This window comes from Pongo pygmaeus, chromosome 18 (assembly GCF_028885625.2).
Source record: "Pongo pygmaeus isolate AG05252 chromosome 18, NHGRI_mPonPyg2-v2.0_pri, whole genome shotgun sequence".
In the NCBI taxonomy this organism is placed as follows: Eukaryota; Metazoa; Chordata; class Mammalia; order Primates; family Hominidae; genus Pongo; species Pongo pygmaeus.
The window spans coordinates 17823061-17837976 of record NC_072391.2 but is presented as its reverse complement, the minus strand read 5'-3'; the positions used below and the strand labels follow the sequence as shown (position 1 = coordinate 17837976).

Sequence of the window (14916 nt, the reverse complement as noted above, 5' to 3'; positions counted from 1 at the left end):
AGGCGTGAGCCACCATGCCCAGTCGGTCTTACTTTAAAAAGTAGAAAGTAATGTATTTGCATATGGTGAAACATAACTAAAGCTGCACCAGATGGTATTCATACAGCCAGATTTCTCCATATGTGGCCACCTCAGCCTTCTGACATTTGCCAACAGGTCATCCTTTGTCCCTGTGTTGTAGGGCCTGGCCTGCACATTGTAGGATGTTTCCCAGCATCTGTGGCCTCTACCTGCCAGATGCTAAGTCATACCTCTCCCTGTTCTTCCCAGTGGTGACAATGGAAAATGGCTCCAGGCATTGCGAAGTGTCCCCTTGGGGGACAAAATTCTCCCATTTGAGAACCGCAGTCCATAGTGAAAGGCCCAAGCCCTTCCTCCTAACACCGGTCACCTTGCTTCCCTCTCTCCATGTTCCTTGTGTGTTTTTCCAGAGTCTATGTCTGTATCACTGTAATGGTGGATACATGTCATACATGTAGTTATGGTTACTTGATTCTGTTTACTTTTATACAAGTGATAGTTAAGAGTCGTACATAAATACATACAAAACAGCTTTTTTTTTCTTTTTTTTCTTTTTCTTTTTGTTTGAGATGGGGTCTCACACTGCCGCCCAAGCTGGAGTGCAGTGACATGATCTTGGCTCACTGCAACCTCTGCCTCCCAGGCTCAAGTGATCCTCCAACCTCAGCCTCCCAGGCAGCTGGGACTACAAGCATGCACCACTATGCCCACCTAATTTCTGTAATTTTTGCAGAGACAGGGTCTCACTTTGTTGCCCAGGATGTTTTCAAACTCCTGAGCTCGAGCAATCCGCCTGCCTCTGTCTCCCAAAGTGCCGGGATTCTAGGTATGAGCCACTGCGCCTGGCCTTGATGGCATTTTGAAAGGTCTTGTCTTAGAGGAAAAGATACAAGCCAGAGGGCACTGGTGATGAGGTTTGGTCTGTGCCTTATGTCCCACTTAGGAGGGCATGGGCAGTGTGTTCTCACAGCTTTTTGCTCTGCACATTGGATTCGTTGGCAAAACCCACAGTTTCCAGGCTGTCACCAAACTTTGCTTATCACTTCCTGCCCTGTTCCCCATTAGGAAACCACAGCAGAAGATGCTTAAGAGCAGGACTGGCTTTTCTTCTCTTTTTTCTTTCTTTCTTTTTTTTTTTTTTTTTTTTTTTTTAAAGAGACAGGGTCTTGTTTTGCTGCCCAGGCTGGAGTACAGTGGCTTGATCACGGCTCACTGCAACCTCCAACTCCTGAGCTAAAGTGATCCTCCTGCCTTAGCCTCTGGAGTAGCTGGGATTACAGATGTGAGATACTGAACCCGGCTACCGGCTTTACTTAACCTTTTCTTGACCTTTCTTGCCATTGAGTTTCCCGGAGTTTCCAGAGACAGAGTTTGTTGAGCCGTTTGGCAAGAAACAGATGGGCCTGGGTGTCAGCTGGGGAGACCTTTGTCCCGGCCAAGGCATCGAAGCCTCTGACTACATTAGGATAAAATATGTGGCCTTCAGTTCCCCTGGAAGGTGCCTGAGTGTTTTTTCCACTGGTGCATTCCTGTGCTTCAAAGATGATGAGGTGTTTACCCAGCGGTAGGTGTGATGGAACACAGAGGCCGAGGAAGGCCAGGGATGCCATCCAGGGACTGATGGGACTGTTTTTCTGGAATAGCAAACCTGGCATTTACCACGTCCACCTAATGCACTTTCCTAAAATAGCATCGCCAGGCAGCCGTCAATATTTAACATTTTCTGTCTTGGTTGATTTGTGAGCTTCTTGCCTTCTGTTTACCCTGAATCTCCCTTTGTTAGAATAATTCATCGTTTTCTATGGTAATGATCTGTCCTGTAGTTCTCTGCTGATCATATCCTAGGGTCCATGGAGACACGGCTATGACCATGTCATTTTATTTATTTATATATTTGTACATTTCTGTATTTTTGAGACGGAGTCTCATTCTGCCGCCCAGGCTGGAGTGCAGTGGCACAATCTCAGCTCACTGCAACCTCCACCTCCCGGGTTGAGCTGGTTCTCCTGCCTCAGCCTCCCGAAGAGCTGGGATTACAGGTGTGTGCCACCACACCCGGCTAATTTTTTGTCTTTTTAGTAGAGATGGGGTTTCACCATGTTGGCCAGGCTGGTCTCAAACTCCTGACCTCAAGTGATCCACCCACCTCGGCCTCCCAAAGTGCTGGGATTGCAGGCGTGAGCCACCACGCCCAGTTAGACCTTGTCATTTTGTGCTTGTACCCCCAAAGCCTAGGGAACTTGGCAAATAGTTCATGCTCTGTAAATGTATGTAGGTAAATGAATAAATACATGAATGAATGAGAGGTTGAAATAAATCATATTAATTAGGAACTGTCTTGCAAGTAACAGAAACCTAGCTGAAATCAACTAGAGTAAGAGAAGAGGGGGATTTTTGAGTCACAAAACTGAAAAGTCTAGAAAAAGACTTTTAAGTATGAATGGGGTTCCAGGCATGGCTGGATCTAGGAGTTCCCAAGATAATGTTGGGAATAACAGTGTCTCTGACTCTCAGCTCTGTTTTCTTGATGGTGGTTTCTTTATTAGCTGGAAGTTTCCTGATCATCCTGTCACCTCAGCAACCCCTGTGAACAGAGAGTCTTACTCTTTTCCCCTAATAGTTCCTGCAAAGCTATGGGATTGAGTCTCATTGGTTGTAGTCGATCACATGCTTCTTCCTGAGCCAGTCACTGAGGCCGGGGAGATAGGATGTGTGGGTCAGCCAGGGCTGGGTCATGTCTTTCAGGGCTTGGGGCCAAGGTAGGGGGTGAGGGAGGAGGTTCATCTGTGGCTGAAGCTCATAGGTTGACACTGGGAGAAGTTCAGTTCCCCCAGAGAAAATTGCATGTTGCCATAAACAGAGGAATAGATGCCAGGCAGGCAGTAAGAGCAGATAACTGCACACAGGGCATCAGGATTTTTAGGGGGTGGGCTGGAGTGTAGGGGTTCCATTCATTGGTTTTCCACGTTTCTCAGAAAAGGCACCTAGGGGACAGGTGCTCCTCACTGTGTATGAAGGACTTTTACACCCTTGACCCTCGCCTATTACAAGGCGAACTCCAGTCTCCTCCTGCCTGGAGCCCCAGTCATTGTTCCCATCCTACCAGCCTCTTCGGATTTCCAAACACTGCCTGTAGGGAACCTGCTAAAGCCTGTGCTTCCACTAGACTGTGCATCTCAGGGTTGCCAAGCCCACCTCAGTCCCCAGTGCATGATGGGTGCTCAGTTAATAACTGAGGGTTGGATGGCCAGATGACCACCTCCTTCTGGAGAAGCCAGGACCATGGACCTGAAAGGGGCTGCGTGATGTTGTTCTGTCCCCTCTCTGTGTGTGCCCTGTTCTGCCGGCAGCCGGCATTGATTGGTACTTGGCTCACTAAGGGGGCTGGTACGTTTGGGTGGTGAGATGCCTGAGGCCTGGTTTGCTTCACTGCTGAAGAGACACCTCTGATGTGCTCTTCTGCCCTCAGGCAAATTCACCTACCCCTTCCCCACCCATTTATCCACTCCCACCCATCCATCATCTACCCAGCAGACATTCACTGAGCACCATGATCTGGGCTCTGTCCTAGGCTCTGACAATACAGCAGCGAATACTACAGGTAATAATCTCCAGTCATGGAACATTCATTTTCACGGAGAGAAACAGACAAGAAACAATAGGCACAATAAATAAATCCTAGTGCTAGAGAAGGCCATCCTAAGTGCTATAGAAAGAAAACAGTCAGGTCTTTATAATAGGGGCAGCTTGCAGTTTTAAGTAGGGTGGTCCAAGCTCACTGAGAAGGTGACACTTGAGGAAAGACTTGATGGAGGTAAAGAGGCCAACCAGGGAGTAGCAAGAGCATGTGCAAAGGTCCTGGGGCATTACTGTGCCCGTTCATAGGTGGGATAACCATGGAGGCTGAAACAGTGGGAGTGAGGGGAGAGTGACAGATGAGGCCAAATGAGGTACAGGGAAGGGACTTTACAAGTCAGCTGGGCCCTGGGATCTGAGTCAGCACTTTGGCTACTACACTAAAAAATAGGTTGACTTTGGAGAGGTACTTTTTAAAAAATTACTTGTTTAGAGATTGGGGCCTCCCTCTGTTACCCAGGCTGGTGTGGGGGCACAGTCATAGCTCACTGCAGCCTCGACCTCCTGGGCTGAAATGATTCTTCTGCCTCAGCCTCCCTAGTAGCTAGGACTACAGGTGCATGCCACTATGCCTGACTTATTTATTATTATTATTATTATTATTATTATTATTATTATTATTTTTGTTTTGAGGTGGAGTCTTGCTCTGTCGTCCATGCTGGAGTGCAATGGTGCAATCTTGGCTCATTGCAACCTCCACCTCCCGGGTTAAAGTGATTCTCCTACCTCAGCCTCCCTAGTAGCGGGGACTACAGGCACGCGCCACCACATCCGGCTAATTTTTGTATTTTTAGTAGAGACAGGGTTTTGCCCTGTCTGACGGGCTGGTCTTGAACTCCTGGCTTCAGGCGATCCACCTGCCTTGGCCTCCCAACATGCTGGGATTACAGGCATGAACCATTGAGCCCAGCCACCTGGCTTATTTTTTAAAAAAATTTGTAGAGACACAGCCTTGCTTTTTTGCCTCGGCTCAGCTCGAACTTCTGGCCTCAGGTGATCCTCCGTCCTTGGCCTTGCAAAGCATTTGGATTACAGGCATGGGCTACCATGCCTATCGACATTTATTTTTTTAATGGAGGTATAATTCACCATTTAAAAGTGTGCAATTCAGCGGTTTTTTTGTGTAGGTGGTGTGATGCTCGCCCATTGGGTTTCTGTGTAGGTGGTGTGATGCTCACCCAGTGGGTTTTTGTGTAGGTGGTGTGAAGGTCACCCAGTGGGCTTTTGTGTAGGTGGTGTGAAGGTCACCCAGTGGGTTTTTGTGTAGGTGGTGTGAAGGTCACCCAGTGGGCTTTTGTGTAGGTGGTGTGATGCTCACCCAGTGGGTTTTTTGTATACATGATACCACAGTCACCACTAATTCCAGGACATTTTCATTACCCCAAAAGGAAGCCCTGTACTTGTTATCACTTGCTCCCTAAACCTTCCATTCCATCCCAGGCAACCACTAATCTGCTTTCTGTCTGTCTCTGTTGATCTACTGTGGACTTTTCATATAAATGGAATCAAACAACAGGTGGCCTTTTCTGACTGTTTCTTTTTTTTTGAGACGAAGTTTCTCCCTTGTTGCCCACCTGAAGTGCAATGGCACCACCTTGCCTCGCTACAACGTTTGCCTCCTAGGTTCAAGTGATTCTCCTGCCTCAGCCTACTGAGTAGCTGGGATTATAGGCATGCACCACCACTTTTGGCTAATTGTGTATTTTTAGTAGAGACGGAGTTTCTCCATGTTGGTCAGGCTGGTCTGGAACTCCTGACCTCAGGTGATCCGCCTGCCTCAGCCTCCCAAAGTGCTGGGATTTCAGGTGTGAGCCACCCCGCCTGGCCATCTGACTGGTTTCTTAGCATGATGTTTTCAAGGTTTATCCATGTTTTAGTATGTATAAGAATTTCACTCCTTTTTATGGTTGAGTAGTTTATCATGTAGATACATGTAGACCTTTTGGAGTAAAGAATATCTCTGGGCCGGGCATGGTGGCTCACACCTGTAATCCCAGCATTTTGGGAGAACGAGGCAGACAGATCACTTGCGGTCAGGAGCTCAAGACCAGCCTGACCAACATGGCGAAACCCCATCTCTACTAAGAAAAATACAAAAAAATTAGCCGGGCATGGTGGTGGGTGCCTCTGATCCCAGCTACTTGGAGGCTGAGGCATGAGAATCGTTTGACCCTGGGAGGCAGAGGTTGCAGTGAGCTGCGATCACACCACTGCACTCCATCTTGTGCAAAAGAATGAGACTGTGTCTCAAAAAAAAAAAAAAAAAAAGTATCTTTAGGTAAGATGCCAGTGTTTCGTTACCGCTTAGAAGATGGGAGCCAGGATGGGTGCAGTGGCTCATGCCTGTAATCCCAGCACTTTAGGTGGCCGAGGCAGGCAGATGGCCTGAGCCTGGGTGTTTGAGAACAGCCTAGAAAGCATAGGGAGACCCTGTCTCTACAACAATAAAAAAATGAGCCAGGCATGGTGGTATGCGCCTGTAGTCCTAGCCGCTCGGGAGGCTGAGGTGGGAGGAATGCTTGGGCCCAGGAGGTCAAGGCTGTGGTGAGCCACAGTTGCACCACTGCACCCAGGGATCATGTGTCCCTGTCGTTTTGAGCACCTTGCCTCCCTCTTGACATTGGAGCCTGGAAAATTTCTGTGCCATGGCTCAGCGTCATCTGTCTTGTTAATGTCAGAGCCAGAACACGAACCAGCTCTGGCTGCCCATGGGACCGGGCTCTCGCTTGTGGGACCATGTTAATAGATTCCTTGGAAGAATGATCTAAGGAATTTGGACCAAATCTTGTAACAAGAAATAAAAACAGCTGCCATCTGTTGAGTTTTACTGTGCTTGGGCCCTGTGCAAATAAGCACCCTGCATAAGTGCCAACAGCCCTTAAAAGCCTATCATGACTTCCATTTTATAGATGAGAAAATAAGGGCTCGCCTGGAGAGGTGAAATAACTCAACCAGGGTCCCACAGCGGAAATATGGCAAAGTGCATACACTTTGCACTTTTTTTTTTATTTTTAAGCTGTATGACCTTCCAGGAAGTAACAATGAAATGGCAGTGCTGAGACCCTGAAAATACATGGGACGATGGCCAGATGGCAGGGCTATTTGGGTAGAGTGGGAGAGGCAGCTCCCTTGAATGGTGAGAGGGAGGAGCCAGGTGGCCACCTGGATGGAAGATGATTTCAGGCAGAGGAAACGGCAGGGGCAAAGGCCTGGCTAGGGGATTGTGCTTGGTGCTTTTGAGGAATACTAAGAGTGCCCCTCTAGGACATCGCTGAGAAAGTTGATGGGAGAGGCCGGCTCTTTGGGCTCCTGGTCATTGATTTATCCAGTTCATTCCCGGAGTGTTTAGTGAGCACCTGCTATGTGCCAGACACTGCCCCAGGTTTTTCCACGAGCTCCAGCAGCCGGTCAGTTGTGGCCACCTGGGGAGGGCCCGAGCACGTCTCCAGGGCCTGTCACTGCTCCTAGGATGATGACTCTCACTCAGGGCACAGCAGTCAGCACTGGGCGTTCTGCTTGCAGGTGGCCCTGTGCACATTTGCCGTCTACGTGACCATTGACAAGAACAACATCCTGGATGCCCAGACAGCCTTCGTGTCTTTGGCCTTGTTCAACATCCTCCGGTTTCCCCTGAACATTCTCCCCATGGTCATCAGCAGCATCGTGCAGGTATGGGGGAAGCTGGGGCGACTTCTGAGAGGGGGCCTTGGGGTTCTAGGCCACAAAAGCATGGAAGTGCCCCTGAGCGCAGCCTCTAGATCACACTCCCGATCGGGCTCCATGAGGCCCAGACCAAGGCTGCCATGCTTTTGTCTGGTCATGCCTGAAAGAAAGAAAATGCATTTGACTTCTTGACAGAGAACTCGCACTTGAGTATATGAATCAAGTTTAATGCAGCACGGCTTTCCCATGCTCTGGAAGAATCTTTCCAAAATACTCTGTTCTCTTCTGCTATTCCTCCGCTATTCCTGTCCTTTTTTTCAAAAATGTAGCTCTTGTCTGACTTGATTGATTTTACAACCCACTGATAGGTCTTGACCACCCACGCTTTGAGAAACCCCAACCTTACAGCCAGGCGCAGTGGCTCACGCCTGTAATCCCACCACTTTGGGAGGCTGAGGCGGGTAGATCACCTGAGGTCAAGAGTTCGAGACCAGCCTGGCCAACATGGTGCAACCTCATCTCTACTAAAAAGACAAAAATTAGCCAGGTGTGGTGGCAGGTCCCTGTAATCCCAGCTACTCGGAACACTGAGGCAGGAGAATTGCTTGAGCCCAGGAGGAAGAGGTTGCAGTGAGCCAAGATCGTGCCATTGCATTCCAGTCTGGGTGACACAGCAAAAACCCCGTCTCAAAATAAAAAAAAAAAAAAAAGAAAAACCCCAACCTTACGGCCGGGCATGGTGGCACGTGCCTGTAATCCCAGCAATTTCGGAGGCCAAGGCAGATGGATCTCTTAAGCCCAGGAGTTTGAGACTAGCCTGGGCAATATGGTAAAACCCTGTATGTACAAAAAAATATATATGTGTGTGTGTGTGTGTATTTGAAAATTAGCCAGGCATGGTGGTATGCCTCTGTACTCCCAGCTACTCAGAAGGCTGGGGTGGGAGGATCAGCTGAGCTTGGGAAGTTGAGGCTGCAGTGAGTCATAGTCACACCACTACACTCCAGCCTGGGTGAAGGGAGTAAGACCCTGGTTTTTTTGTTTTTTGTTTTTTAAAAACAATGTAGACCCTGTAGAATCTCTAAAATTGCTGCCATTGACTATGTAAGGAGGGGTGGCTTTCTGTTTTGTCACACTTGGGCACTGTTGGAAGCTCCTGTCACTTTTCTGCACTATTTTCACATTCTTTTTCCGAGCATTGCAAACATCCATTTTGAAAACTCCATTTTAACTACATAGACAAATCAACCTTAAAATTTGGTAGTACAACGCTGATTGCAGGCTTTGTCAAAAACAAGAAAATCCATTTTATTATGAAAAATGTCAAGTGTACACAGAAGTAGAATAGCTTAAAGCTTGTAAGGTGGTATTAAAAAAAGAAAAAGAAAAAAAAAGCCAGGCATGATGGCTCACACCTGCAATCCCAGCACTTCGGGAGACCAAGGCGGGCAGATCAACTGAGGTCAGGAGTTCGAGACCAGCCTGGCCAACATGGGGAAACCCTGTCTCTACTAAAAATACAAAAATTAGCCATATGTGTTGGTGGGTGCCTGTAATCCCAGCTAATCTGGAGGCTGAGACACGAGAATCGCTTGAACCCGGGAGGTGGAGGTTGCCGAGGTTGCAGTGAGCCGAGATTGCGCCACTGCACTCCAGCCTGGGTGACTGAGTGAGACTCAGTCTCCAAAAAAGGAAATAATACAACATGAACCCCGTGTACACATCACTCAGATTCAACACCATCATTTTTTGGCCGGGCGCAGTGGCTCACGCCTATAATCCCAGCACTGTGGGAGGCTGAGGTGGTAGGATTGCTTCAGCCCAGGAGTTCAAAATCAGCCTGGGCAACATAATGAGACCCCTGCTCTACAAAAAATAACAAAATGGGTGTGGGGTGCACACCTGCAGTGGCTACATGGGAGACTGAGGCAGAAGGATCGCTTGAGCCTAGGAGTTTGAGGCTGCAGTGAGTTATGTTTGCACCACTGCACTCCAGCCTGGGCAACAGAGCAAGACTCTGTCTCAAATAAAGAAACCAAGGCTGGGCGCAGTGGCTCATGCCTGTAATCCCAGCACTTCGGGAGGCCGAGGTGGGCGGATCACGAGGTCAGGAGATCGAGACCATCTTGGCTAACACGGTGAAACCCTGTCTCTATAAAAATACAAAAAAATTAGCCAGGCGTGGTGGCAGGCGCCTGTAATCCCAGCTACTTGGGAGGCTGAGGCAGGAGAATGTTGTGAACCCGGGAGGCGGAGCTTGCAGTGAGCCGAGATCGTGCCACTGCACTCCAGCCTGGGTGACAGAGCGAGACTCCGTCTCAAAAACAAAAAACAAACAAAAAAACCCAAAACATTTTACCACAGTTGATTTATCTCATTCTTTTGCAGTATCCCTCGCTTGTCCCTCTTTCCCTTCATTTGTTTTTAATGCTAAACTCTACTATCTATCCCCTCATTCTTTCCTTTCTTTGCCGAATAATTTTAAAGCAAATCTCAGACCCCTTACATTCTACCCACAAATATTTCAGCATGCATTTTTTCATACATAATATAATACCATCATCATGTCTAAGCAAACTAACAATAAGTTTTTACAATAATACTCAGCCCATATCCAAGTTTTCTGGAGTATCTCAGAAATGCCTATCCCATTGGGTTGTTTGAATTGGCTCTGTTGCATTTGCTGTTACGTTTCCACAGTCCCTTTTCCACCAGGCCTCTGCCCTTTTCTTCTTTTATTTTTATTTCTATTTATTTATTTTTTGAAATGGAGCCTCACTCTGTCGCCCAGGCTGGAGTGCAGTGGCATGATCTTGGCTCACTGTAACCTCCGCCTTCCCAGGTTCAAGTGATTCTTCTGCCTCAGCCTCCCGAGTAGCTGGGATTGCAGGTGCGTGCCACCACGCCAGGCTAATTTTATGTATTTTTTTTTTTTTTTAGCTGAGGCGGGGTTTCACCATGTTGGCCAGGCTGGTCTCAAACTCCTGACCTTAAGTGATCTGCCTGCCTCGGCCTCCCAAAGTGCTGGTATTACAGGTTTGAGCTACCGCGCCCAGCCATTTGCTCATTTTTTCTGAAATACCTTTTGTGGGCTTTTAAAACAAAGCAGAACCAAAACCTGTTTCTTTTTTTTGTTTGTTTTGTTTTGTTTAATTCTAAAGTATACGCTGGTTCTAAGAAATGTGGGACCTTCAGAAATAAGGGAGGGTGTGTGCCCCTCCACACCCGGGGAAACCCTTGAAAGTTAACCTTGGTTTTGCAAAAATGCTTTTTAAAAATAACTCTCCCCTGCCATTGCTCTCTGTATAGGCGAGTGTCTCCCTCAAACGCCTGAGGATCTTTCTCTCCCATGAGGAACTGGAACCTGACAGCATCGAGCGACGTCCTGTCAAAGACGGTGTGTGTGTGTTCGGTCGTGGCTTCTGGAAGTGGCCGCCTTTCCATCTCCCACTGGGTCCTCCCTACTTGGATTTCTTTCCCTTGGCTGCCCTCAGATTTGACTCTGCCCAGCCGCTTGTCTGCGAGACCCCGGGGGACAAGGGTTCTGCAGAGCCGGCAGAAGGGAAGGGAAGCCTGGCCTCCTGGGCTTCTGTCCTGTCTCACACTTCCCAGGAGGGTGAACTTGCACTTGCATTTTTGTTTTCTTGCTGAGGGGCAGCAGCTGCTTGAGGCTTCCCCCTGGGAGTCACTTTCCAAGGCTTTGACCTTGATTCTATTCTGGGCTAAATGAGGACTCTGGAGGCTGGCCAGCCTCCACCACCCACAAGCTGTGTAGACTTAGGTCTGAGCCTCAGTTTTATCTAGATGGGGGAAACAAAAGTATCTTTCTTTGGCTGAGTGTTACTTGGATTTTTTTTTTTTTTTTTTTTTGAGACAGGGTCTCATTCCATTTCCCAGGCTGGAGTGCAGTGGCGCAGTCACAGCTGTCACTGCAGCCTTGATTTCGCGGGCTCAGGTGATCCTCTGACCTTAGCCTCCCAAGTAGCTGGAACTATAGGCACACACAGCACCATACTTGGATAATTTTTTGGTATGTTTTCTAGAGGCAGGGTTTCGCCATGTTGTCCAGGCCGGTCTCAAACTCCTCAGCTCAAGCAATCCACCTGCCTCAGCCTCCCAAAGTGCTGGGCTTATAGGCATGAGCCATTTCTCCTGGGCTTTTTTTTTTTTTTTTTTTAATATTAAATTTTTTTATTTGGAGAGACAAGGTCTTGCTTTGTTTCTCAAGTTGGTCTTGAACTCCTGGGCTCAAGGATCCCTCTGCCTCAGCCTCCCAAAGTGCTGGGATGACAGATGTGAGCCACTGCACCCGGCCATGCATTTTTATTGGCAGGTTTGTTTGTTTTGTAGCTTGTTAATTTATTGTTTCCCAGCCCATCCCCCTGAGCCAGGGATGTTGTTTGTAACCATCTCTCTAGGCACTTAATAATAAATATTAGGCCGGGCACAGTGGCTCACGCCTGTAATCCCAGCAGTTTAGGGAGCTGAGGCAGGTGGATCACTTGAGGTCAGGAGTTCGAGACCAACCTGGCCAACATGGTGAAACCCTGTCTCTACTGAAAATACAAAAATTAGCTGGACATGGTGTTGGGCACCTGTAATCCCAACTACTCGGGAGGCTGAGGCAGGAGAATCACTTGAACCCAGGAGGCGGAGGTTGCAGTGAGCCAGGATCGCGCCACTGCACTCCAGCCAGGGCAACAGAGCGAGACTCCATCTCAAAAAAAAATAATAATAATAATAATAAATATTAATGGCACTAAGTGCAGTGACACGTTCACTTATAAAGCCCCTGTCATGCACATTCTGTTCCAAGGATGTCAATGTCCCAACTTGTCAATTACTCACCATGGCACCCCTGGAGGAGGGTGATGGAAACCCCCATTTTCCAGATGAAGAAACTGGTCTCTGAAACTTGCCTGAGGTTGCACAGCTGATCAAAAGAAGAACCAGCATTCACACCCACAGCCCATCGGTAGAGTCCATGCTCTTCCTGGCCATAGGGTGTTGTCTCACTGAGATTTACTGAGCACCTACTATGTGCCAAGCATTGTGAGAAGTGTTCTGTGTGCACTGCCTCATAGACACCCCACCACAGCCCTCTGAAGTTGATTATATGGTTGTCAGCCGTATTTTACAGATGAAAAAGTGAGGCACAGGCTGGGTGCAGTGGCTTGTACCTATAATCCTAGTACTTTGGGAGGCCAACGCTGGAGGATTGCTTGAGGCCAGGAGTTTGAGACCACCTTGGGTAATGTAGTGAGACCTCGTCTCTACAAAAATTGAAAAATTCACCAGGCATGGTGGTGCACCTGTAGTCATAGTTACTTGAGAGGCTGAGGCAGGAGGATTGGCTGAGCCTAGGAGTTCAAGGCTGTAGTGAGCGATGATCATGCCACTGTACTCCAGCCTGGGCATCAGAGTGAGACCCTGTCTCAAAAAAAAAAAAAAAAAAGCACAGAGAAGTTAAGTAACTTGCCCGTGGCTACCCAGCTATGAAGTGGTAGCCCCAGGATTCAAACCCATACAGTCTGGCTCCAGAGTCCAGTGAATGTGGTCAGAAGATTGAATGTGTGTAAATGTCGGTTATACCACGTGAGCTGTGTCTGGCACCTCGTAGGCGCTCAGGTATCTTTAGTGGCACCTAAAACATTTGACACGTTTGACATAGCACTTGGTGCATAGAAGATGCTAAACAGATCGTGGGAGTTGTCATTTCTCTGGTCTGAGCGAGATGGTCTCAGCATCTTCAGCTCAGCCTGCTGGTGTGGGGTTTCTTATCCTGGGCGCTACTGATATCTGGAGATACACTGTTCTTTGTGGTTGGGGACTGTCCTGTGCACTGTGGGATGTTGAGCAGCAACCCTGGACTCTACCCATTAGATACAGTAGTACCGACCCCAATTTTGACAACCGAAAATTGCTCCAGACATTGCCAGATGTGCCTTGAGAGGCACAGTTGCCTCCAGTTGAGAACCATGGCCCAAGTGGATGCTGGACTCTTCCTCCCAACACCGCTGGGCTGTCGTCATCTGGTTTCTGCTGTCCCAGTGTCCCACTTCCCCTCACATCATAAGGGAATGATTACATCTACTCTGGGGTCAAATTTCTGTGCTAAACACAGGCTGAAATTTGAGGTGGCCGGTGGTGGGCGGGGTGTGGTTTCTTGCTACTAAAGTTGTTCACAGCTCAATGCAAGCATCAGGAAATCCCTAGGCCCCCGGGTGCTGCCCACATCCCAGCCCCTCCTTCCTGCCTTAATAGTGGCCTCCTAGGTGGTTGGACTTTCTGGAATGTTTAGCACGCTCTAGCCAGTGGGGGCCCCCTTGGCTGCTTCCCGCTCCCAAGCTAACCGTTCTCTGCAACCTCTCTCTCTCCAGTGGCTTTTCTTAAATTCCTTAAATAGCAACTCCCAGTTTCCTCATTCCACGTCCACTCTTTTAGAAGAGCTGAGGGAGAAAGTTAATCTAGGTTAACCAGCACCTTCCTCTCTCTGTAGGTTTTTTGTTTTTTTGATGCATGGAGGAAGTTATTTCTTCATTTGACAACTTAAACAAAAAATACTCCTGTATTATCTCCAGATGGTCTTAAGGTGGCTCATAATTCAGAGAGTTGCTTTTCTGTTTTATCTTTTTTCTTTTTCTTTTTCTTTTTTTCTTTTTGAGACAGAGTCTCACTCTATTGCCCAGGCTGGAGTGCGGTGGCACGATCTTGGCTCTCTGCAGCCTCTGCCTTGGTTTCAAGCGATTCTCCTGTCTCAGACTCCCGAGTAGCTGGGACTACAGGCATGCGCCACCACACCTGGCCAATTTTTGTATTTTTAGTAGAGATGGGGTTTCACCATGTTGGCCAGGCTGGTCTCAAACTCCTGACATCAGGTGATCTGCCCGCCTCGGTCTCCCAAAGTGTTGGGATTACAGGCATGAGCCCCTGCGACTGGCCTGCTTTTGTTTTAAGTGAGAGACATGAAGTAAAAGGAAAATAACAGGAAGAAGAGTAAAAGAAGACAGAGGTGCTAGGAGCTTTAGAAGTGTGGAGCTGGCCGGGCATGGTGTCTCATGCCTGTAATCCCGGCACTTTGGAAGACCGAGGCAAGCAGATCACTTGAGGCCAAGAGTTTGAGACCAGGCTGAGCAACATGTCAAGACCCCATCTCTACAAAAGATACAAAAAAAATTCGCTGGGTGTGCTGGTGCACATCCTGTAGTCCCAGTTGCTCAGGAGTCTGAAGTGGGAGAATCGCCTGCGCCTGGGAGATGGAGGTTGCAGTGAGCCGAGATTGCACCACTGCGCTCCAGCCTGGGTGCAGAAGCTGGATCCTGTCTGAGAAGAAGACAGAAACACGGAGCCAGTTAATGTGGGCTTTGTCTCCAACACTCTCCCCTTCCCTGTGCCCTCATACCACACTTCCTGTTCCGTATCCTCTTTTTTTGAGTTTATCGTGATGGATGTTTTAGAAAGATCCACCTGCTGTGATGTGCTGTGTGTAGGGTGGTGTGGTTGGGGGAGGAAGACAGATAGAAGAGGACATGGGGAGAAGGGTGAACGACCTCCCTTTGAACCTCAAGGAGGGCCCAGCGGTCCGATGCTGGCCAC

General features: G+C 48.4%; 1 protein-coding gene across 12 annotated transcripts in view; it reads left to right on the top strand.

Annotated features, from left to right (window-relative positions):
- Nucleotides 1-14916, top strand: part of ABCC1 (ATP binding cassette subfamily C member 1 (ABCC1 blood group)) — a 192781-nt gene that overhangs the window by 110929 nt on the left and 66936 nt on the right. For 10 of the 12 annotated variants that reach the window (XM_063654345.1, XM_054455379.2, XM_054455381.2 and 7 more), the window contains 2 exons: nt 7180-7326; nt 10630-10717. In XM_063654345.1, coding sequence (XP_063510415.1) covers nt 7180-7326; nt 10630-10717 — 235 coding nt within the window. The remainder of the gene's footprint in view (nt 1-7179; nt 7327-10629; nt 10718-14916) is intronic. The other 2 variants (XM_063654344.1, XM_063654340.1) reach the window with 1 other exon arrangement.